Here is a 25569-nt window from a genome sequence, read left to right as displayed (position 1 = left end):
AGAAAATGCCAAATGAAAATGCCAAATGCCAAATGATTTTTCTAATGCCAAACGGTTTTCAAAAATGCCAGATTTTTGGAATCTGGCATTTAAAATGCCAAACTGGCATCCCTGTTATTCAGTATCAGATACTGAATAGTGCTTTGCCACTATAGAGCAGTAAAGTTAGGTGCCCCAAACGTAAACAATAACAAGTTGCTAGTGATTTCCGTTAGGGACCGGAATAATTTACGCACAATATAGGTCTCCCAATTTTGTAGTTTGAGTTGTAGGCAATACACTTTCAGTATTGAAAATATGTTTACATAAAATCTAACAGTTGCAGAAATAATAATATAAGGCTAAATTATTATGAAAATCAGGCTCCGAATAATTCTCGTTTTGTTCACACCAGCGCAATAATTTGCTCTGGTCTAAAAATAGATAGACTGTAACTTTTGATAAATTTTAGAAAATTTTACCTTTTGTTCCATAAAATATCCATATCTAGACATTATTTGATGCATGATCGAGTATTTATGAATATGTGTTTCTTTTGCCACCTAACAGCCAAATTTTAAAGGTTATTGTTTTCTATTATTTACATTGGAACGTGAGCTGTCAAGACAGGAACATGTGGTTTGCCACGTGCTTCTCGATCTTTGTTTACGTTTAGGGCACCTAACTTTACTGCTCTATTCAGTATCCATAAGGAACTCTTATTATAGAGAGAGTGAAAAGTGCGACAATCTCAGTTGAATGTAAATAAACTGCTGACCTACTACCAGATTGAACTCGTGCAGTAACTGACAGCCCGATTCAAAGTTGTAGAAATATTTTGATCGTTACTTTTAAATTTCTGCTATTGTGCAATTAACATAGTTCAAAATATCAAAAGAAGAGTGGCATTCAAATACATTTTTTAATGTCTAAATAGACATGATTAAATGTCACTAAAATTAAAAGTTCAGTGACACCATGGTTTGGTGGATAAGCTGTTTGACTCTGAACTTAAGGTTCGAGAGTTCAAATCCCGGCCGGGTTAACTTTTATTTTTCCCCAATATTTTTGTTTTAATCATTTTATTTGCTTGTAATATATTTTAATGTTTATATTATACTATTATTATTATTATTATTATTATTATTATTATTATTATTATTATTATTATTATTATTTCTACTTACTATTATTATTATTGTTGTTGTAATCGTCATCATCATCATTATTATGATTATGATTTTTAAATCAAGTAGTAGGAGTTATTTAATCAGTTATCGATTTATTACGAATATCTTTTATGTGTTATAATCTCGTTGTTGTTTTTCATTGATGTGCTCTTCTATTGTTCATTACTTTTTAAAATCTTGCTTTTTTCTGTTTGTCACATTTGTTGTTGTTGTTGTTCTTGTTGTTTTTTGTTTGTTTGTTTGTTTTGTCATCTAAGACAATCCCGATTCATTATAAATATGTGGCCAGACTTTCTGCCATTTTTAATTGAATGATGTACTTCCGTGAATTAATTGCAGTATTATATTAAAATTTACGTGATAATAATAATAATAATAATAATAATAATAATAATAATAATAATAATAATAATAATACCTGGATACCTGGATACCTCTGTATAGAGCTTTTAGACTTGGTGTAGTCTCCTTCGCTCCTCCTCATCTATTAATGATTGGACCAATTTTTATAATTGAACTTGTTTCCTAGGGTGTTGCTTATCTCCAACTCTGCTTTGAATTTATTCAAATTTTTTGCTGATACTGTGGTTTCTTGTAGTTTATTCCAGTTATTTACAATTCTAGATGAAAAAAAGTTCCTTCTTTCATTTGTTTTAAAACGTTCTTTTTTCAGTTTCTTGCTGTTTCCTCGTGTCTGAATGTTCTTGTTTGGTTTAAGGAATCCTGCCTCTACCCTGTCTATTCCCTTTACTATTTTATATGTTTGGATCATATCTCCCCTTCTTCTCCTGTAATCTAAGGTCGGGAGATTTAATTCTTTCAATCTCTCACAGTATGTTTTGTCTTTCAGGTGTGTGATAAGTTTTGTTGCTCTCCTTTGCACTCTTTCCAAACAGTCTTTGTCTCCCTCAAACTTCGGATACCATATGCAGTTAGCATATTCCAGCTTTGATCTAACCATAGTCTTGTAGATGGTAGTCATGTGTTTTGTTTTCAGATTCTTGAAATTTCTTTTCACTATTCCGAGTGTTTTACTAGCCTTAGATTGAACATCTTTAATTTGCTTCTTGAAGTTTAGCTTCCTATCAATAAATACTCCTAGGTCTTTTTCCCCATTGGATTTCTGCAGGGGTTTTTCTTTCATTATATAGTTTGCTTCTCTGTTGTTTTTTCCTAGGTGAAGAACTGCACATTTATCTACATTGAACTCCATCTGCCATATTTCGGACCATTCTTCAAGCTTTTTCAAATCTTGTTGTAAGGTGTTTCTTTCTTCTTCTGTATTAGCTACTCCATATAGAGCTTAGTATCATCGGCAAAGATTTTACATTTAGATGATAGATTGTCTGGCAAGTCATTGATATAAATCAGGAAGAGAACTGGTCCCAGTACACTTCCTTGTGGAACTCCACTTGTTACCAGTCTCTCTGTTGATGCTGTTCCATTCACTATCACTTTTTGTCTTCTATCTTTGAGGAAATCTCGGACCCATTTGACTGTCTGATCATTAATTTGATACTGTTCCAATTTCCTGATTAGGCGCCAGTGTGGAACTTTGTCAAATGCCTTTCTGAAGTCGAGGTATATGACATCTAAATTGTTGCCTAATTCCAGGTCTCTCGTCCAGTCATCCATTGTTTCAAGTAGGTTTGTTACTGTAGACCTTCCCGCCATGAAACCATGTTGATCTTTGCTGAATAGTTTGTTCTTGGTCATATGATCAACCATTTCTTCTCTAATCAGCTGTTCCATGAGCTTGCAGACGACAGATGTCAGGCTCACTGGTCTGTAGTTTTCTGGATTTTTTCTGTCTCCCTTCTTGAATATGGCTGTGATGTTAGCTTCTTTCCATTCCCTTGGTAGTCTTCCTTCTTTCATCGACTGGTTAAATATCTTGGTTAGGAGTTCTACTAGCTGCTCTGCTAAGCTTTTTAGGATGTAAGGATGAAGTTTGTCAGGTCCAGGTGATTTACTCTCCTTTAGGTTTTGTAGTCTCTTCATTACTCTCTCTTCAGTAATCGGCCATTGTGTAGTATCTATATTACTTGTTTTAGCAATATCTGGCAAGTTTTTCTGGTTCTCCACTGTAAAGACACTTGCAAAGAAGAGATTTAGCACCTCTGCCTTGTCTTCATCTTCAGATGCCCAAGTGCCATCTTCTTTTTTTATGTCACAGGTTCCCTGTCTTGTCTTCATTTTACTGTTTACATAACTCCAGAATACTTTAGGATTTTCTTTCGTTTCCTCTGCTATCTTGTTCTCATACTTTTGATGCGCTTGTCGGACTATTTTAGTAGTTGCGTTTCTCACTCTTTTGTATTTGTCCCAATCCTCTTCCTTTTTGCTTCTAGAGTATCTTCTATTTACTGCCTTCTTCTTCCGTAATGCCCCTCTCACTTCCTGCGTCATCCAAGGTTGATTTCTTCTCCCAACCCGGTTCCCTCTGCTTTTCGGGATGTTTTTCTCGAAGCATTGGTTAAGTACTCTGGTAAATCTACTCCAGTTGTTTCCTACGGTGTCCTCGATTAGTATTTCCTCCCATTTTATATGCCCCAGTTCCTCTTTCATACTCTCTAGATCAGCCTTCCTATATCTGAGTGTCAGTTTTTCATCTACAGTCTCTGATGTCGCCCTCAGTTTTAGGAATATGGTCGCATGGTCGCTTTTTCCCAGTGGGTGGCTCAGTCTTAAGTCGATTATGTCATTTTCTTCCTCCATCAATATCAAGTCCAATACGTTGGGCTTTTGGTTTTTTCTCTGTCTCGTGGGTTCTTTTATTATCTGTTGTAGGTAGCAATCTTCAATGGTTTCTATGAAACTTTCCTCCAGGCTTCCCTCTTTTGGTTCGTCCATCCCTTTCCACTCCAGTTCCGGCATGTTGAAGTCTCCCATAATAATTATCTCTGAATGCTTTTTTTTGTGATGCTCTCCTTATCATCTCCAACATTCTCTCATTATTTTCTCCTGTGCTATTTGGGCTCCGATAAATCACTCCTACTAGTATCTGACTTTGTCCAGTTACTCCAATCGAGCACCAAGCGCTCTCCCTAAAGTCGTGATCTGTGAGTTCCTCTATGGGGTTAACCTTGAGGTTCTCTCTCACCAATAAGTATACTCCTCTGCCGGAAGTTTCAAAATCTCTGCTAGCTATTATAGTGTATCCCTCAATACCTAACTCTGCTATGGTTGGGTGTGTTGTTGCATTCTTTGGCTTAGCTTCTGTTATTGCTATTACATCTGGATCTTCTTCTTCTGCCATAGCCTTTAGCTCCTCTCTCTTATTCATCACACTGTCTGCGTTCGTGTACATGAACTTCAGGGTATTTTTCATATTCACGTGCTGCCCCTCCTTATCATTTACTGGTACTTCTCTTTTTTGAATTTTCTTGTTGTCTTCGAGTCCTTGCTCAGAAACATTTTGGGCAATTGGACTGACACGTTTCCAATATAGTCATTCCTCATCCCAATCCCAGTCATTTCCTCCAACATCGCTGTCTCTCTTTCTTATTTGTTCACTAAACTTCTCCCTGAAAATGACCCTTTTCTTATATATGACTACATCTTCCCCTGCTTCTCGTCTTCTCTTCAGCTCCTCTCTTAACTCCTTGGCCTGCTCTCTTTGCATAATTGTTTGGTCTGCTCCAATATACACGAAATATAATAATAATAATAAGTAATAATAATAATAATAATAATAATAATAATAATAATAATAATAATAATAATAATGATAATAGACGTCTAATAATAATAATAATAATAATAATAATAATAATAATAATAATAATAATAATAATAATAATAATAATTTAAACAGATACTGAATATTAGACTACAATTGACATCTATTTACTGAATACACGTGGTATTTTTAGGGGTGTTTCTTTTTTTACGAAACGAAACACTGAAACCTGCCGAAACATGCCGAAACCTGACAAAGTTAGGGGAAGCAGGCAGCAGTGGGGAGTGAACCTGGGACTCAGGGAAGTGTACACCATTGGGGAGTGAACCTGGGACTGGGTTTCGTAACAAAAAAGCAATTACTTTTTTACGAAACCCAACAATATCCAACAAAGTTATGGAAAGAAAGTAGGCAACAGTGGGGGAGTGAACCTGAGACTCAGGGAAGTGTACACTATTGGGGAATAAACCTAAGTCTATGGTTTTTCGGTGGGTTTTGGCGGGTTTCGTAAAAAAGTAATTGCTTCATTCTCGTCTGGTACCCAACTCCCATAGTCCCAGGTTCATTTCCACTGATATCCTCTTCTCACAGTCCCAGGTTCACTCTCAACCAGTGTGCACTTCCCTGAGTCCCGGTTCATTGCCCAATGGTGCCCACCTTCCCATAACTTTTGATAATTTCGGTAGGTTTCGAAATAAAAGTACATTCTGAGCTCACTGTCCACTGGTATCAGCCTCTCGCAGTCCCAGGTTCAATCCTCATCTGTGCCCAAATCCCAGATTCACTCCCCACTGCTGCCTGCTTCCCATAACGTTGTCGGGTTTTGGCGGGTTTCGTAAAACAGTAATTCCCCCTCCCCCTTGGTATTGTCTTTTTACAATATCCAGAGTCCCAGGTTCACTCCCCACAAGTGTACACTTCCCTGAATCTCAGGTTCACCCCCCACTGTTGCCTACTTCAATAACTTTGTCGGATATTGCCATGTTTCGTCGGGTTTCGTAAAAAAGTAATTGCTTTTATATGAAACTCGCTGAAGCACGCTGAAAACCAGAGTCTCAGGTTCACTCCCCACTGGCGTACACTTCCCTGAATCTCCCATAACTTTGTCGGATATTGCTGGGTTTCGTATAAAAGTAATTGCATTTATATGAAACTCGCTGAAACCCGCCGAAAACCAGAGTCTCAGGTTCACTCCCCACATGTGTATACTTCCATGAATCTCAGGTTCACCCCCCCACTATTGCCTACTTCAATAACTTTGTCGGATATTGCCAGGTTTCGTCGGGTTTCATAAAAAAGTAATTGCTTATATATGAAACTCGCTGAAATTCGCCTAAACCCAGAATCTCAGGTTCACTCCCTACTGGTGTACACTTCCCTGAGTCTCAGGTTCAGTCCCCATTATTTGCTTACTTTCCATAACTTTGCCCCAATTTGTTGGCATTTGGCGCATTTCGTAAACAAAAAGTAATTGCTTTTTTAAAATAACAAAATCCGCCGAAACCCAGTCCCAGGTTCACTCCCCACTGGTGTACACTTCCCCGAATCTCAGGTTCACTCCCCACTGTTGCCTACTACCCATAACTTTCTTGGATATTGCAAGGTTTCGTCGGGTTTTGTAAAAAAGTAATTGATTTTATATGAAACTAGCTGAAGCTCGCCGAAAACCATAGTCTCAGGTTCACTCCCCATTGGTGTACACTTCACTGAGTCCCAGGTTCACTCCCCACGCGTTTCCTACTTTCCACTTTTTGCCGCATATTGTCGGGTTTCGTACAAAAGTAATACCCCCCCCCCCCCCCCCCCAATTTGTTATTGCTTTTTTTATAAAACCCAGAGTCCCAGGTTCACTCCCCACTGGTGTACACTTCCCTGAATCTCAGGTTCACCCCCTCCTCCCCCCCCCCCCCCCCCCCCTCAGCCTCTACACACACACACACACACACGCTGCTGCCTACGTCCCATAACTTTGTCGGATATTGCCAGGTGTCGTCCGGTTTTTTATTACGAAACCCGCTGAAACCCAGTCCCAGGTTTACTCCCCACTGTTGTACACTTCTCTGAGTCCGAGATTCACTCCCACAGCTGCCCTCTTCCCATAACTTTGTCGGGTTTCGGAAAAAAAACACCGTATTATAGTGCAAAACCACTATTCAGTGTCAGATACTGAATAGTGCAAAACCACTATTCAGTATCAGATACTGAATAGTGCTAGCCAAAACGAATACATGTGGGCGTCTGTTTTTGATGTTGGGATGGTTACTCTTGCTGTGTGTCCCCTCGTATTTCTTGTGCCGATATCTTTGATGTCGTTTGGAAGTTTAAGGCACGAATTTTTGTAGTAGATCTTGTGGAACAATTTAAGTTTATCTATCTTTCTTCTCTTTTCCAGAGGTTCAAGGCCAATCCGTTGTGATATTTCAGACGCACTTGAGAAAGGATCGAATGTGTTTGTGATGCGTCTTGCTGTTTTTCTTTGGATGTTTTCTAAGGTGTCGATGTTTTTCTTTGTATATGGGTCCCAAATTGAGCTGCCATACTCCAAAATTGGTCTAACAATAGTTTTAAAAGCAAGGGTTTGAGTTGTGATTGGGCATCTTTTTAAATTGCGGGTGATGTAAGCGCTTGTTTGATTTGCCTTTGAAGCCAGGTGACATATGTGGTCATTCCATTTGAGGTTTTTAGCAAACTCAATGCCAAGGTATTTTGCTGTCTTTACATGTTCCAGGTTTTGACCATGAAGTTGGTATTCAAATGTTATAGGTGCTTTCTTATTTGTGATGGTTAGAACATTGCACTTTGATACGTTAAATTCCATTTGATTTATGGTTACTGCTGTGCACAAAATTATTATTTTACTGCTACAACTGCACTACTACAAACACTACCACATCATCATCCCTATCACCAACACCACTCACTAATGCAACCACCACCACATCATCATCCCCATCACCGCCTCTACCACATCCACATCCCATACCATCACTACAAAATTACCACATCATCATAACCACTACTCCAACCACCACCACACCATCATCCTTATCACCACTACTACTACACCCACTACCACATCATCATCCCAATCACCAACACCACACCACTACTGCAACCATCACCACATCATCATCCCCACTACCACAACATTATCATTATCTCTACCACCACCACACCACCATTGCTACAACTATCACTACATCATCATCTTTACCACCAGCACCACTACTACAACCGCTACTTCATCATCATCCCTACCCCCTACACTACTATAACCACCACCACATCACCGTGCCTACCAGCAACGTCAACTCTACTACAACCACCACCATCGCCACTGCTATAACAACAACCACATCACTATCCATAACACTAACACCATTTCTACAACAACCATATCATCATCTCATCCCTACCACCACCACTAGCTTTGCAACAACTGCTACATCATAATTCCTACCACCATCACAATCACCACTGCTACATCCATTACAACTACCAAAACACTATCATCTCTACCACTAATACCAACAAATCATATGAGTATTTTTTTTTTTTGCTCTTACTTTAAAATAAATATGGATTGTGTTGCGGTAAGACCTATTTTAAGTAGGATTGTCTTTTTTAAGCGTATAGAACGCTGTGTGTATAAAATACCTGGTAGGAAATTTCACTTCTAGGTAGGAAATTTTAAGGTTGGATTTCCCTGGACACCCTGTATCGGTATAAATGTCCTAATTTATAAATTTATGTCATGTATAAATGTCATATATACCGTGACAAAGAGTGTCATCCACACATTAAGGTAAAACGCAAAAAGACCTCCAAAATTATACACCCATTGAGGACGTAGATCGTGAAGAAATCGCCACCTATAATATTCTAGCGCCATATTCTAGATGGTCTCAGAATACAAGGTCCAAATGTAATAAACATTGTTGAAACATCTTGCAAGAACCCAACACAAGAAGAAAAGGCTATCCGAGAGAGATTCACTATTTACTTTGACACCATTGAGCTATCGGTTGGACTCGATCCCACAAAAATAACACACAACCCGCCACAGGTTCTATATTTCGATTTTTTAGTTTATTATTATTCTTGTATAAATTTATTAACAAAAACATCCTACAGATGTCACAATATAACTTTTGCCATGTCCGAATACAGAAAAACAATATCGCTGATGAAATTGAGTGGAATGCGCATGCGTGACGGAGGTGCATAAAAGATACACCGTCAACGGAAGTGCATAAAAACACTACGTTTTAAAAAAAATAAAAAATTTTGTAGTTGTATTTTTGCAGCAGTTATAAATTTACCAATCACAGTTGTGCAATAATTTATCACCTAAATATAGTAATAGACCTACAGAGATGGACCCTGCACAATGCATTTGATTTGTGTAACGTACTTTTTCTGCATCTATCCTATCCACACTAGCTACCACTGTAGACACATCTCAAGACAACAATAGTGTGGTCTAATTTCTATTGCTAACTTATATTTCAAACTTCAACTACAGTATTATAGTATTATATCAAACATTTTTAAAAAGTATGTTATCTTCTCATTCTTCTTCTTCTTAACAACAATACGGTAGGCGTACATTGTGTAGTGTGAATTTTTAATTCAGAAAAGTGAGTGGAGCAGGCACTTATGTTGGTAACAACAAGATATGAAGTGAGTAGAAAAGTGCCAGAAGACAATAGAGAATAAAAAATTTTTTCGCGGCGGTGGTGGGGTTTGAACCTGCGACCTTATTGGTACGACAACTCCGCCTGGCAGGTGAGAGCGTGGCTCTACCGTGTGAGCTATCCACGAACACAAAAATATTCGTTTCAAACCCAAAGTCATTTCTAGATCCCTCTCTCACCCACTTCTTGAGATCGCCGATTCGTTCGCCACCATCGCGAAGTAATTTTGACCAGCAGTTAAGCTTAATAGCCAATATTCTCATCACAAACATATAACATAGAAACGATTGAGACATTGAGTATGCTCCGGTGTATGGGGTGAATTTTTAATTCAGAAAAGTGAGTGGAGCAGGCACTTATGTTGGTAACAACAAGATATGAAGTGAGTAGAAAAGTGCCAGAAGACAATAGAGAATAAAAAATTTTTTTTCGCGGCGGTGGTGGGGTTTGAACCTGCGACCTTATTGGTACGACAACTCCGCCTGGCAGGTGAGAGCGTGGCTCTACCGTGTGAGCTATCCACGAACACAAAAATATTCGTTTCAAACCCAAAGTCATTTCTAGATCCCTCTCTCACCCACTTCTTGAGATCGCCGATTCGTTCGCCACCATCGCGAAGTAATTTTGACCAGCAGTTAAGCTTAATAGCCAATATTCTCATCACAAACATATAACATAGAAACATAGAAAAAAAAAATTTTTTATTCTCTATTGTCTTCTGGCACTTTTCTACTCACTTCATATCTTGTTGTTACCAACATAAGTGCCTGCTCCACTCACTTTTCTGAATTAAAAATTCACCCCATACACCGGAGCATACTCAATGTCTCAATCGTTTCTATGTTATATGTTTGTGATGAGAATATTGGCTATTAAGCTTAACTGCTGGTCAAAATTACTTCGCGATGGTGGCGAACGAATCGGCGATCTCAAGAAGTGGGTGAGAGAGGGATCTAGAAATGACTTTGGGTTTGAAACGAATATTTTTGTGTTCGTGGATAGCTCACACGGTAGAGCCACGCTCTCACCTGCCAGGCGGAGTTGTCGTACCAATAAGGTCGCAGGTTCAAACCCCACCACCGCCGCGAAAAAAAAAAATTTTTTTATTCTCTATTGTCTTCTGGCACTTTTCTACTCACTTCATATCTTGTTGTTACCAACATTAGTGCCTGCTCCACTCACTTTTCCGAATTAAAAATTCACCCCATACACCGGAGCATACTCAATGTCTCAATCGTTTCTATGTTATATGTTTGTGATGAGAATATTGGCTATTAAGCTTAACTGCTGGTCAAAATTACTTCGCGATGGTGGCGAACGAATCGGCGATCTCAAGAAGTGGGTGAGAGAGGGATCTAGAAATGACTTTGGGTTTGAAACGAATATTTTTGTGTTCGTGGATAGCTCACACGGTAGAGCCACGCTCTCACCTGCCAGGCGGAGTTGTCGTACCAATAAGGTCGCAGGTTCAAACCCCACCACCGCCGCGAAAAAAAAAAATTTTTTATTCTCTATTGTCTTCTGGCACTTTTCTACTCACTTCATATCTTGTTGTTACCAACATAAGTGCCTGCTCCACTCACTTTTCTGAATTAAAATTCACCCCATAACCGGAGCATACTCAATGTCTCAATCGTTTCTATGTGTATATGTTTGTGATGAGAATATGGCTATTAAGCTTAACTGCTGGTCAAAATTACTTCGCGATGGTGGCGAACGAATCGGCGATCTCAAGAAGTGGGTGAGAGAGGGATCTAGAAATGACTTTGGTTTGAAAACGAAATATTTTTGTGTTCGTGGATAGCTCACACGGTAGAGCCACGCTCTCACTTGCCAGGCGGAGTTGTCGTACCAATAAGGTCGCAGGTTCAAACCCCACCACCGCCGCGAAAAAATTTTTTATTCTCTATTGTCTTCTGGCACTTTTCTACTCACTTCATATCTTATTGTGTAGTGTGTAGTGTAGGCTCGCCAACTGCACACCCCTTTGAACCTTGAACAACGCGAGCGCTGACCTATGGCCGTGTCCGACCTCTGTCACGGTTTTCCCATAGTGGCGATGCTAAAAATAGTGCAGGCTAGTTGGCGAAGAGGGTTATTCTCAGATGACGTCACAAAATGGCCCAAACTGGTGCAAAAAAAAAAAAAAACTCGCCTCCGGGAGCAGTCTGAGTCGTCACACACAATCACTGCAGGGAGGACAGAGGGGGGGGGGGGGGGGGGGGGGGGTCAGAATAAAGACTCGACTAAACCCGGAATTTATACCATTCAATTTGCATATTCTACCAACTAAAATATCGGCACTCCCTTTGTATAATAAGATACACATTAATTTAGGACATAAGTCACGGATTGCCCAAAATATTGAATAATCAGTAATACAAACAAGTTTACAAGAAGAAGAAGAAGAGGAGGAAGAAGAAGAAGGAGAGAAGAAGTGAAGATGATGATGATGATGATGATGATGATGATGATGATGATGATGATGATGATGATGATGATGATGAACAACAACAACAACAATAACAACAACAACAACAACAACAGGAACAATAAGAAGAGGAATGTCATAAAAATATGATACCTGCGGAAGTGGATATAAAATGTTGGAAGCACCTTGCATACTTCTTGCTGTATTATCTTTTAAAATAGCAAAACAAAACAAAACATAGGGCGAGAAAAGATAAAATCCCTTGAGTGCCCTCTATATTAAATTGATTGAAAGATTACAAAAATGATGCACATATCAAATTAAATGTACTCTTGTACGTGTGATGTACAAACATATATCTTTAACCTTGACATGCAAAGCGCATACACACACACCCTCACACACATACACTCATACATCCATACATATAGAATATAACCATTATAAGATAACAATGCATGATATTTACATAGAAGATTGAAAACAGTAGTGCAAAAAAGTATCATTCGTCATATATAAATCTCTCATCATATAATTCGCTGTCTACTGTCCACTAATACCTTGAAATAATCCATAGATCTTGCATTCTTTGTTTGGCTATGTACGGCTATGTGGTCTAGTGGTGTACACTCGCTTTCGGATCGGAAGGTTCAGGGTTCGAGCCTCGCGCTCGGCGCATAGTTGAGTCCTTGGAAAAGGCTCTTTACTCACATTCTCTCACCGTACTCAGGTGTAGAATGAGTACCTGGCCGTTAACAGCGTTGTCTTTGTCCGAAAAATTGTAATATCGCCTAACAGGCGTCATATCCCGTCCTACATGTTAAATGTTGCTGTTGACCAAGGACCCCTTGTAAAGCGCTTTGAGCACATTTAGTGGATATTGCGCTATATAAAGCTCAATTAAAAAAAAAATTTGTTTCAAATTTCAAATTGTTCCATTTCTGGACAATACGAATAATGAACCGGTTTTGTCTTATACTTGTTTTGCATCCAGTGACAAAAATCTGGTCCCCTCTAGTAATACTAGAATATGAAAAAAAAATCAGAAAAGTCTATCCTATCCATACCATGTACTAATCTAAAAATTTGAATTAAATCCCCACGAATTCTTCTATATTTAAAACTTGGTAAGTAAAGAAATTCTAACATTTCCTTATAAGATAAATACTGTATGACATAAATCTTTTTGGTAGCTCTATTCAGAGACTGTACACTGTTTTAGGTGAATGAAAAACATATTTAATGAATTAAGTGTGGCTCAGTTGATTCAACTCGTCAGGTACCTGCTAAGAATTATCACAACCCATTGTTACCGACACACAATCACAATGGAATATTTTACCACTTATAGTATGTTAAAGGAATCGGGTGAGGACACATCTGAACTCTGACTGGTTTAAAAAGAAACATAATATTTTTAAAAGCTGATAAAGATACTTGTGAAATATATTTTCTCATTGTGTTTTTAAATAGAATTGAATATTAATCATAATGTAATGCGTTTAAGTGATGAAATCAAAACAAATTATTACGTATATTATTTCACTCTACGGCAGACTGGACGGTTCAGAGTTCTCATGACGTCATCCACACCGCCTTACGTCATACACGACGTCATGAGTGAAGACTGCCATGATGAGAAGACAATGTTGGAAAAAATAATGTCCGTTAGTTACGGATTGTGTCTGACGTCATTTCAACTTCTTGGAGGCTATGATGACGTCAATTACCAGGTGACAGCTGTAGAAGAGGTCAAATCCCATGAGCCCTGCACAAAACCAGTGCTTGAGAAAAGTTATGTGGTCAGAATAATCAATGCTAATGACTCCAAAGACCCCACAAGAATAGGTGAGTCATTTTAATTTTGCGGGATTATTGACTGCTTGCTGTCATGTCATGATTCTAGATTAGTTGTCTAATCTAGTGTATCAAGTAGACTCAGCGCCCACCCTACCCCCACTCCCCCACACACCCCTCTCACAGTCTATTTTTCAGAATTTTTGCGCACTCCCCAAAGCATATTCGCACCCCCCCCCCCCCCCCCCCTTTGATCTTCTGGTTTCAGAGAGATGGCATCTTTGTTTCTAGACTAGTCTAAATATAAAATGCTTGTCGTCGATAAAGATCACCCATCCTCTCTCCTTTACGTTCCGTAACCCTAAGAATCTGCCTGTACATCCTGCTTCTAAAATATTGATGCCACCTTATGTGAACATAGTAGTGTGGAGCCCGGGATGGCCGAGGCTGTTAGGCGCACCGGGTTGGATCTCCATTAGTCACATATCAAGGCGAGCCGTTCAGGGGGCCGCTATAGAATGCCTTAGCCCAGTACATTCATGATATTATGTCTCATCGAAACATATTGCATTTGACTATCTCAACTAGGTCCAGCGACGTGGCATCTTACAGTATAAAGTGGTGCCAGACGGAAATGACTTACACACGCTATATTTGTAAATATAAAAGACAGAAAAAATTAAAGAAAATACTTACTTACATATTTGTAAAGTAAATTTGCATGATGATGTTTCGACCTCTGGAAATTTTTTCAATAGTTTGTTTATAGAAATCACGAACGAATATATTGATTGGAGTTTGGACACTGAGGGAATGGCTAAAGGGACACATGCAGACATTGAATGTCAATCGAACAAAGGGTAATTTCAAAACTTACAAAGCGTAAGAATGTTAAAAGCCACATTCCACTGAGGCAGGTTTTTTCCCTCATATTTGAAGATGGTAAAAATTCGAGCCATTTTCTCAGGTAGTCAATGTGGCAACACTGATAGTAATGGCCTTAAATGGATCCAAAACAAAATCCGCTCCAGTGGGGAAATCCAGTCACTAGCTCAGCCATGGGTACACAGTCGCTGACAGACATCAACGGACTATGTGAATTGGGATAGAAGCCTGAATAGAAGACGTTGTGACAGAAAGGGAGTATGTTTCGCACTGTTGACAATAGGCGGAACAGGCCTGTAAATTCTCAGCCATTTGGCTGATTTCAGACTTTTGCATGATTTTCCAGAAACAGACTTTTAATCTCAGCCTTGATACCTATTTTTGTTATTTTGAACGCAAAACAAACGAATCCCCCCGTTTAGTTCTCATCTTATTTCGTTTTATTTTCTCTCTATTGTCTATATTATAATATATTGCCATACGTCATATCGGGAAAACCCGAAAATAAGTTAATTTCGTTCCCTGGATTTTACCGTTCGTGATCTCGTGCTGAACCACAGAAGCTGATCTACTGGTCTGAAATCAGCTAATATTTTATTATAGTTATAGAGTGGCTGATTTCGCTGGGATTTCAGCCACTGTGACCTCACCATAACCCGACTCGGCCAAGGTTGCGCATTGAATCATAGGACGGTGTGAAAGTGAGAGTTGCGGTTCCGGTAAAAATTTACAAACATTTCCAAGTAATCCTGCCCAGTTTTTGATTTTATCCATCTTTGATGATCAGAATTTCATTCTAAAGGAGTAAGCTCACATCTATATCATTCTATTATCTTACAATTTTCAAGTGTTTATACATTGATACGATCTTTATTCATTAAAATGCCTGAGACTTTCGTCGACCGCAATGCCGATATTAAGTAATCGACGCGTCTGTGCGAAACCGTTTTAAGTGGTCGTGGCTTGAAGAGAAGGATTTGCAAGGGAATATGAACTCTGTATTATTATCTAATCAATACATCCATTTTATATAAATCAGCAGGATTTTATGTTAGGTTTTTTTTTTTTTTTTTTTTTTTTTTTTGGGGGGGGGGGGGGAGGGGTCATGCGAACATATGGCTGACATTTTTCAGCCTTTTCGCAAATTGTGCATTTACAGGCCTGGCGGAATATACCATTTCTCAATTTTATATATTTTTAATAGTGCTGTTATCTATTTTTAAAACATGGATGCGGTGCCAGGCATCATTTGTACCAATAGAGCCACGCCCCTGACTAGGTCAGATATAAGCAGAGTTTTTTTATACCCTATTCCTGCATTGTTTTTAACAACCCAGATTCCTGTACTGTGTGATACAAATGTACCCCACAATGCATGAAAAATGTTAATAGGGGGAATTCTGCTCATTTAAAGATATTTTGAAAGTTATTTTCCCTGAAAAGAAATTGCCCAGAGAGCTGCAACCACTTTATAAAGTTTGTCTCTATCTGATGCTTTAAATAAAGCCTACAAATATGACATCTTCTTCCTACCCTTTCTAACCAGACGTCAATCTAGCCCTAGTAATAGATCAAAACCCATTCGCAATAATCCAGCACAGCAGCATCAGGGACTGCATCGTACTTTCTTGGATGTTTCAAACTTAGATTAAACTTCGGTACAAAGCAAATTTTTTCTATAAAATGTTTATTTTGTGAATGGAGTTATAAATATATATTTTTTTGGTGATGTCCATCTTGTCAAACAAGCTTCAAGCTTGACCTCCAATTTGCCAGAAATCTTCAAACTTAACCTCCAACATATTGATAAGCCGCAAACTTGAGCTCCAACTGTCAAAAGGCCTTGAACTCTGACATCTAACTTGCCAAGAGAATTCAAATTCTGACCTCTGACTTGTCATAAAGCTTTAAACTTGACACTTCTTTTGAAGAAGAGGGAAAAGAAGAAAAACTGATATCGAAGCTGTTCTCTACAAGTGAACTCTTTAAAACAAAAAGAAAAAGAAAAGCCTCATGACAGGATAGGTTGGTTTGGATTTAAACATTTGAAAGTGAATGAAAACTAAATCACTGATGTTGCAATAAAATATGATCATAAAGATTAGCATCAATTGTAATAATTATTTCATCTCTATCTCAATGGAATGATATAAAAAAATATTAATTGTGTAATGCCTCACTGTCATTCAAATTTTGTTTCCCTAAAGGATACGCCTTTATATCATTAGATCTAACAATATGTTATTAATGTTTAGTCAAATACCAATTCCTTCCATTCCAGAAGCGACCAACGCCATTTTGGATCATGCGATCCGTAAGGGTGTCAAAGCACATTCGAATGTGTTAAATAGAGAAAACCAAACGGTATCTCTTTGGAGGTTTAACAAACAAGGTAAATATGTAATAGTGATTTTCCGTGTGATTGAATTAGTTATATATAAAGGTGTTGCCTGTCAAAATGTACATAGTAAGGTCACATTACTGATGTTTTGAAACATATCTACATAATCATGATGTTATAGGGTAGTAACACTTAGTAGGTGTCGTAGTAGTAGTAGTAGTAGTAGTAGTAGTAGTAGTAGTAGTAGTAGTAGTAGTAGTAGTAGTAGTAGTAGTAGTAGTAATAACAGTAGTAGTCGTAATAATAATAATGATAATATAATAATAATAATAATAATAATAACAACAACAACAACAACAACAACAACAACAACAACAACAACAACAACAACAACAACAACAACAACAACAATAACAATAATAACAACAACAACAACAACACTAATAATAATAATAAGAAGAAGAAGAAGAAGAAGAAGAAGAAGAAGAAGAAAATGAAGAAGATGAAGAAGAAAAAGAAGACGAATAATAATAATAATAATAATAATAATAATAATAATAATAATAATAATAATAATAATAATAATAATATAATATAGTAACAATAATAATAATGATAATAATAATAATAATAATGATGATGATGATGATGATGATGATGATGATAATAATAATAATAACAATAATAATAATAATAATAATTAATAATCCATACCTTGAATCTATCTTATGGAATTTGTAGAATATTATTTCCACTGATTTTGACTTACAGACAAAGAGGAGGTAAGAGTGGTTTGTCTTCGTACTTTCCTTCCGGGCGAATCATTGAGTAACGTCACTTCCCCTGGTGTTTTGTGTTACAAGCTTGGTGCTTTTGTAGCTCATGTGACCAGAGCTCTTGAGGTAAATGGCTACACTAAACGTGCCGTAGATTGTATGAGTTCACTAAGTGACCAATCGCTTCAATCCGGTATTCTACTTGAATAAATCTAACGTTGGGACATTAATTTAAAGACTAATTATTGTAAAACTGAATTTCAATTCAATGCTATTATTACGAAAATAAAATGATGAATGTTTTGGTTTGTTTTTTTTTTTAATTGAGAAAGACCGGGGAAAAAACAAAACAAAACTGAACCCTTTTAATTCGGATAATTTTTTAAAGCTTAATCATCTCTTTTTAGAGGTGCGAGAAAAAAAAAAATAACCGGAATAATTTATGACACTATTTAAGTACGAAGTAGAAACCAAAAATATTCGAAAATTCACATGCAGAAAGAACAAATCTTTACGTTATTTTTTGCCAAGTTAAATTTTGTTAATGCTTTATTGGTTTTGAAACCAATCATGATATCTAATGTTTCCAAATTTGCGTCTTGTTTTAACAGTACAATTTCTTGCTCGTGTAAGAAGTTGTCGCGTCTGGTTAAAAAATAAATGCTCAATCGAGATAAATTCTGGAATAAGTTTTGCATTTAACAATGCTACATAATTTTTAGTACGAGCAGAAATCATATTTGATTTATATACAAAGATAGATTGCCTCCAATGTACCCTGAATTGAATCTCATGGACTACATCATTTGGTCATTGATGGTTTTTTTAAGGGTGGTGAAACTTTTTACACACAGAGTTAAAAGGGTCTATTCAAAATACATGGGATCGACTCACTATTCAAGACATTAGAAAATCAAAAATTGGATCATGGGATAATTTCTACGGATCAGTCATAAAGTAAAATGTAAGATCGAAAGATCACATCAAATTTTTAGTTTATTTCCAAAATCTTCGATATTGCATTTGGGGTCATTAAATCAATGGCGGAATTAAGATTTTTCAATATGTTTTTTTAAAAATTGTATACACAAATTTAAATAATTGACTTTGATTGTGTTAAAATTTCATACTCATTCTGGCGACTTCAGACTTCTAAAGTGTTACGCGATTTGTTTTTTTCCTGCACCCGATATATGGCTCAATTCGACTCGCGATAGACCGTGATATATCACAAAACATGAAAGCTGATTATTTAATTTACAAATTAATATTCGACTATTACAGCTTCAAAAAAGTTATAAAAATCATATCTGCATCAATAGTTAACTCGTGTAAGTAATTTTAATGAACTATGTTCTCTCTTTGAAAAAAACAAACAGTTTTGGTGTTTGAATTTTAGTTTTAAGAATTAACAAATCAAAAATGCTCACGCACAAATTTCAAAATGTGAAATAATCTCTTGACATGTTGATCTATCTAGCCTTTATCTTCTGATGCGATAAAATTTGCAAGATTTCTTAAAATGATTTTTCTGCCGATAACTTAGAATAATGTTATTTGTAGTTTAAAATGGTTTGTAATTATTATGTCATTCTTATAAAACATTCTCAAATCTAACCAAAAAAAAGAGAAAGATCGAAAAGCCAATGTAGATTTCAATCTATATATAAACTATCTAACATTGTTTGAGGGGCATAATATAACATTTTTACATTTTTGGGTTTATAAATATTTTTGTACTCTATGTGTGTATTATTATAAAAATTGTTCCAAACATAATTTTACATCAGAAACTTCGATTCGTTTAAAAATATGAAACTGTACTTTTATACAGCGCAATATCCGTTTTATAAGGGGTCCCAAGCCAACAGCAACACAGTATGTAGATCGTGGCATGACTCTTTTATACAATAGCATTCTAACATATTAGAATTCAAATATGAGAAGATAAATTAATTCCCATAAGCTTTTTTTGGTGACAAATTAGGGAGCACGTACTGGCGTAAGATAAACATCTGAAAAGGTGTTTATGAAACTGCGACAGACACAAACAGAAAGAAAAATACAAGAATGTGTATCACCAAAATAATCGGGATTTAATCTTTGGGGTGACAGTTTTTCCTGCAGTTTTCTTTCTGCTTCGTCAGACACTGTTTCATACACACCTTTTCAGATTTGTATATTTCTATTTCAGGATTTCCATCATCCTTTTTTCGACACATTTAATTTTGGCTGGAGTATTGACAACATTGAAAGTCTCAGTGCAAATTTACATTTTGTCAAAGACAATAAGAGACGGCAAGTGCTAAAACATATCTTGGATCATCTTCCTATTGAGATGTTTAGAGACACTTCTAGTCTGAAGACAGGTATGGCTATATTTTTAAACCCCAATATTCAAAATGAATTATGCATTTACAAGAAACATTCCAAAGCGCTTTGTCATCAGATTAAAACTGTGAATTTGATCTTTATCTAGGCCATTCATTACACTTTACAGGCCATCTGCATGAAGTTATTATCATCTCCGGGAATTATGCTCCGATTTGATGTATATTGTGGGACTTTTATTGAACGTTTGCAATTCATTCAGCCCGTGGAACTTGAGATTTTAGAAGCCGATGTGTAGCTGTTATGTATAGGTACGACCATAACTCAAGTCTGAGAGTTTGAGCTGAGAATTAGGCATGCCCTTGGGTGTTTTGCATAAAATGTCATCCTCTTGGAGATGGTAATTAAATCAAAAGGTTCTCCTATTGTTGTAAAACTACGTTGTCTTATTTTAAAATAATACTACAGTGTTTCAATTTACGTTGTATTATCAAGACATGAAAAGTTCATTGATGTACTTAGTGTTCCCATGGATACGCGTTATGCAATGCAATTAATTAAACAGGTTGCTATGTTCACTTAAATTTCGAGAAAAAAAATAAAGATGAAATGAAGAAATGCTTGGAACATGTTGGTGAAATTTTGTATAAGAAAGGTAGTCATTGAGGGCCACAATGTTCATGGACCCGGAGTTTAAACGGACAATTGCGAACTACCCTATTCATAGGATGTTAGTCTATTCAAAGTTCTTTCCGTAAGATCTAACATACTAAGATACACAATGCTTGGTGATCAGAGAGGTTAGGAAAAAAATATCGGCTTCACGAAGGATTGATCTCGGCTCATCACAGCGAGTGCTCTACCAATTGAGCTTTCGTATCTCCCATTTTTGCACAGGAGTTCAATGGAAATGTGAGGATATCATTAAAATTTAAATCTAAATTATTCATTTTCCGCAGGACAAATCCACGGAGACATCAGCTTCAACAACATCATCTTCCAAAACCCAGGAGATTTCCTCAGCGACTTTAGTCAATGGGGTCTGATTGATTTTCACGACACCCACAAAACATTCTGTCTCTACGAATTAGCAGTCTCTGCTTGTTCTCTACGCCGATTCATTGACAAAGAAACCCTCTCTACATCGGACGCTATGAGACATTTGTTGGCCGGGTATAGAAGCATTATCCCTTTAAGTAGGAGAGACCTGGAATTCTTGGTATTCGCTATCAAGGCCCGTCTGTGTAGCATTATCATTTATGGCCATCGACAGTGTCACATGGATCCGAACAACGAAAGATACATAAATAGCAGCTTGAATCCGGCTTGGGAATTTGTGTTGGATATCTATGGGAAATCTACACAAACAGTTATCGCCAGTTTTTAACAAGAGATACGATAGATGCTATATTATGAAAAATGTGACTCTAGACATTGAGGAAATTGAAAATCAGTGATAACCCATCAGCCTAGTTTGTGTTTCACTTGACTCCATTTCGTAGTAATAATATAGTACCATTTATTGTCATTAGTTTATAAACTGACAATTGTATCACTTTGCAATTGGTAAACGAATTGATTCTCTATACAAGCTGATACAGTACATGACTCACAAGCAAGAGGGCTTGTAAAGATTCCAGATTTATTACAGGTTTTTCTCAATTCCTCTTTCAAACCAATAATGGTTGGCTTCATTGGAAGATTTGGCAGAAAGTACCAACGAAATATAGTAGGAAGCATTTGTATCTGTGCAGAGACGCAAATACACTCCAGACTGCTTAGGCCTCATTGCTTCAAAGATTTATGTGTGGAAAATCCTCAAATATTTATGTGAATAGACTGGGCACTGATTAGATGTCTTTCATTCGACATTTCGGATTACCAGTTTTGGGTTCGCTCCTAAGATCTACTTTATTTGTAAACATTTGTCGTTACTGTGCCGAATACCGACAATGGACAGCTTGGGGTTTTTTGGGTTTTTTTTTCATTTGGCCAGAAAACTTTTACTTCATTTTTGTCATCTCTATAATCCGAACAACCCCATTTCCAGCATTTTGTCCCGAAAACAGGGACATCCGAATCATGGAATCAATCCGTAAAATGTATAAATAAGGAAGAAAATAAATCCGTCCCCAGGTAACCTGTCCGGATAATGGAGACATTCGGATTGTGGAGTTCCGGATTAGAGAGACGCGATAGCCATTCAGATTACCCCTAACTAAAAATATAGATTCGAATGTTTATTTTAGGCCATTGGCCAATGTAACGAAATGCTTCCGTGTAGGCGTCAGTTTACGACAGGATGTACGTTGTCGTAGTATTAGTTGTTGTTGTTATTGTAATCCCTCCGGAACAACCCTTCTTTTGTTGATACAGGTCGTATCAGATCATGCACCTATGGCCCGGAAGTTTGAATTAAACTACGTAGTGTGGGTGTTATTGTGAGAAAGGCATCAATCTTGTTTTCTCCGTAAACTTATAAGCAAAGTAGGATCCCTGTATTCTACGGGAGTGACTTTGTTATGGTATGGCTTGATTGATATCTCGTAACTATGGGGCTGACGAATTTATTTATCCTTGATATGAGGATGTCCGGTATCAGGATGGGTTGTTGTTGTCCATGATTATGGAATCTGGGGGAGTTTTAAGGAATTTCAGATGTTTACGGATATGACTAACATCCGTTTGTGTGGGTAGAATTTTGCTTCGTTTGCTTGATTTTTGCCTATAAATGCCAGAGTTTTGAGCAGTTTCTTCAGACCACTCAGCGGAGTCTTTTAGGCTCATCGTCTCAAAAGAGACCAGACAGCGGAGTCTTTTAGGCTCATAGTCTCTAAGCGATAACCACAGCGGAGTCTTTTAGGCTCATTTGTTTTAACTCTTGTGTAGAGTTGGATTAAAGTCTTGTGTAGACTTTGTAGTGCTCAAAGTTCGAGCTGAAACACGTTATGTGTTAACTCTTGTGTAGAGTGTGATTTAAGTCTTTTGTAGACTTTGCGGTGCTCAAAGTTTGAGCTGAATCAAGTTGTGTTATAACTCTTGTGTAGAGTTTGATTAAAGTCTTGTGTAGACTTAATTTGTGATTTCTATAATCTGTTCGGCTCTGGTGAGATTTTGAATAATATGTTGTGATTACAATTATGATTGTGTTTTGATATTAATATCATAATATCACTTTAAATTTTGAGTCTCAATTAATTAATCAGATAATTAAATTAATTGTATAATATATTCTTGTTGTAAAGAAAATAAGCTTTTCTTGCTATAAAGCAATATTATTTCATATCTACAAAGTAAAGCAATATTAATCAACATTAATAAATTGATTTGTTAAAGTAAAATAATATTTACTCATTTAAAGTAAACATATTGAATGAGTTCGAATATAGATAGAGTTATATTCGTATGATTATCATATTATAACAAAATCATTTTCTTTCTTTAAAGTGAATGAGCCGTTGGAGGCTGGGCTTTAACAAGCCAACTTTAGGCTATACACTCATAGCTTGACCCTAATAGAAACTGAACATTTGCCTGTTTTATAAGTTACCTGTGAAGAACCATTTGCTTATTTTAATATCAGAACATTGAGAAACAATTGATCTGTTTATGAATACTGTGAAACCAGAACAATTTCAAGAAGAGACTAATTAACAATATTAGAACAACCTTACGGTTTTTGTTGAATATCAAGAACACTCTTTTGACTTTCTTCCACACGTCTGGATTGTGTTTAGTTAGCTAGTTAATTATTAGTTGCCTGTATGACTGTGATGGTTGCAACCTATCTGTGAGATTGTCTGATGTGGTAGCGGTTTGGTAAAGTATTGATAATTAATTGATTTAATTATATATTTTCATATCGCTTTCATATCATATTCATCATCACATCACCTCCATCAAATTGTCATCCATCTATTTGATTTCATACTTATTACATCTATCATTTCATCTTCATATCTCATAATATCTTTGTTATATTTTAATAAAATATATCTTCATTTAGCTTCAAAACCGTTATCAACGTATTGCGTTTGGTTATTGATCGGTGTCGTAGCTTGAATATAGCACACATAAACAAGGTTGCAAACTGCGCTACATAAGCATACGGTTTACGTGCGCACTTTGTGACAGCCAATAGTCATAACATCTCTCTGAAAAAAATTATTCTAACAATTATAATTATAAAGGAATAACATTATTTTTGTTTTCGTTTTTAGCTTACAAAACAAGCATTAATAATAATCACAATGATAATAATAATAATAATAATAATAATAACATTAATAATGATAATAATAATAATAATAATAATAATAATAATAATAATAATAATAATAATAATAATAATAATAATAATAATAATAATAATAATATCAATATTGATGATTATGATGATGATGATGATGATGATGATGATGATGATAATAATAATAATAGTAATAATGATGATATAGATACATGTTTGTTTCTCTAATTTTATTAGTGGGGATTTAAACCTGACACAGACGTTCGTATCAGGCTTGAGACTTTTTTTTATAAGTTATGGGACGTTTCTATAAATGACTGTCCAGTATAAATTATGTTCTCAGCTTTTGAATGTCATCATATGTTTTAAGGTGCTGAGGCAATTGGATTCAATAGTCTGATGTCACGTCGTCCAGCAACGGCGGCCATCATGGTTCTAATCAATGAAAATCGGTACTTTTTATTCTTAATGTTGGCTAGAATTTTTCATATGTCTTGTGATCAGAATGTGTAAAAGTCAAAGCATGATCAGATTTATTGTTATTAAAATTATTTTTTCCTCTGGATACGCTTTTATGCTCGTCGGAGAAAGATTTCGTAAGGGCGTCCGCCATTGTTCCGATAGTTTAGAGCCAGTTACCAAGTTACCATACGTCATTACAAGGGAATTGACGTTACGACTGTTGAAGCGTATTGGATGTTTCCTTGTGTTTTTGAAATCAGTAGGTCTACCCATAATATTCCCTGCCAATTTGTTTAAATGTGTTTTTTTGTGTTTTTATTTTTTATCAGGTCACGGTAGCAAGGATGCTGATAGTAGCACATTATGCATAATCAACTATATCCTTATTAGGACACTATTCCAGGCTTTTGTTAATTTTGGGGTTGCTAATTTTTCTTTTTGTTAACTTATTTTGTCATTAATTTTTAAAATAACAATCATTTGGTAATTGGGAAACAAATCGATTCTTTTTACAAATACAGTCACTACCACTACTAATACAACCACCACCACATCGTTATTCCACTACTACTTCAACAACCACCACCACATCATCATCACTACCACTACTACTACAATCACTACCACCACACCATCCTTACTATTGGTACTTCAACAACCACAACCACATCATCATCACTACCACTACGACTACAATCACCACCACCACATCATCATTACCACCACTACTTCAACAACCACCACCACAT

The 25569-nt window shown here is 36.5% G+C and overlaps 1 protein-coding gene across 3 annotated transcripts; it reads left to right on the top strand.

Moving 5' to 3' along the window:
* The first annotated feature begins 744 nt into the window (after positions 1-744).
* On the top strand, positions 745-24129 carry LOC144968220 (hydroxylysine kinase-like). Of its 3 annotated transcripts, none has more exons than XM_078906356.1 (6): positions 745-803; positions 13536-13827; positions 16943-17053; positions 17774-17904; positions 19973-20147; positions 21069-24129. In XM_078906356.1, the coding sequence occupies exons 2-6, from the start codon at positions 13557-13559 to the stop codon at positions 21494-21496; spliced, it is 1116 nt and encodes a 371-aa protein (XP_078762482.1). In that variant the 5' UTR covers positions 745-803; positions 13536-13556; the 3' UTR covers positions 21497-24129. The 3 variants fall into 3 exon arrangements, with proteins under 3 accessions (XP_078762482.1, XP_078762483.1, XP_078762481.1); XM_078906357.1 differs by lacking the exon at positions 745-803 and adding an exon at positions 6825-7343 and having other exon boundaries at positions 23557-24129; XM_078906355.1 differs by lacking the exon at positions 745-803 and adding an exon at positions 6825-7343.
* Positions 24130-25569: the final 1440 nt, after the last annotated feature.

This window comes from Berghia stephanieae, chromosome 3, assembly GCF_034508935.2.
Source record: "Berghia stephanieae isolate SIO BIC M18660-M18661 chromosome 3, UCSD_Bste_1.3, whole genome shotgun sequence".
NCBI classification, from domain to species: Eukaryota; Metazoa; Mollusca; class Gastropoda; order Nudibranchia; family Aeolidiidae; genus Berghia; species Berghia stephanieae.
This window is presented reverse-complemented; position numbering and strand designations above follow the sequence as displayed.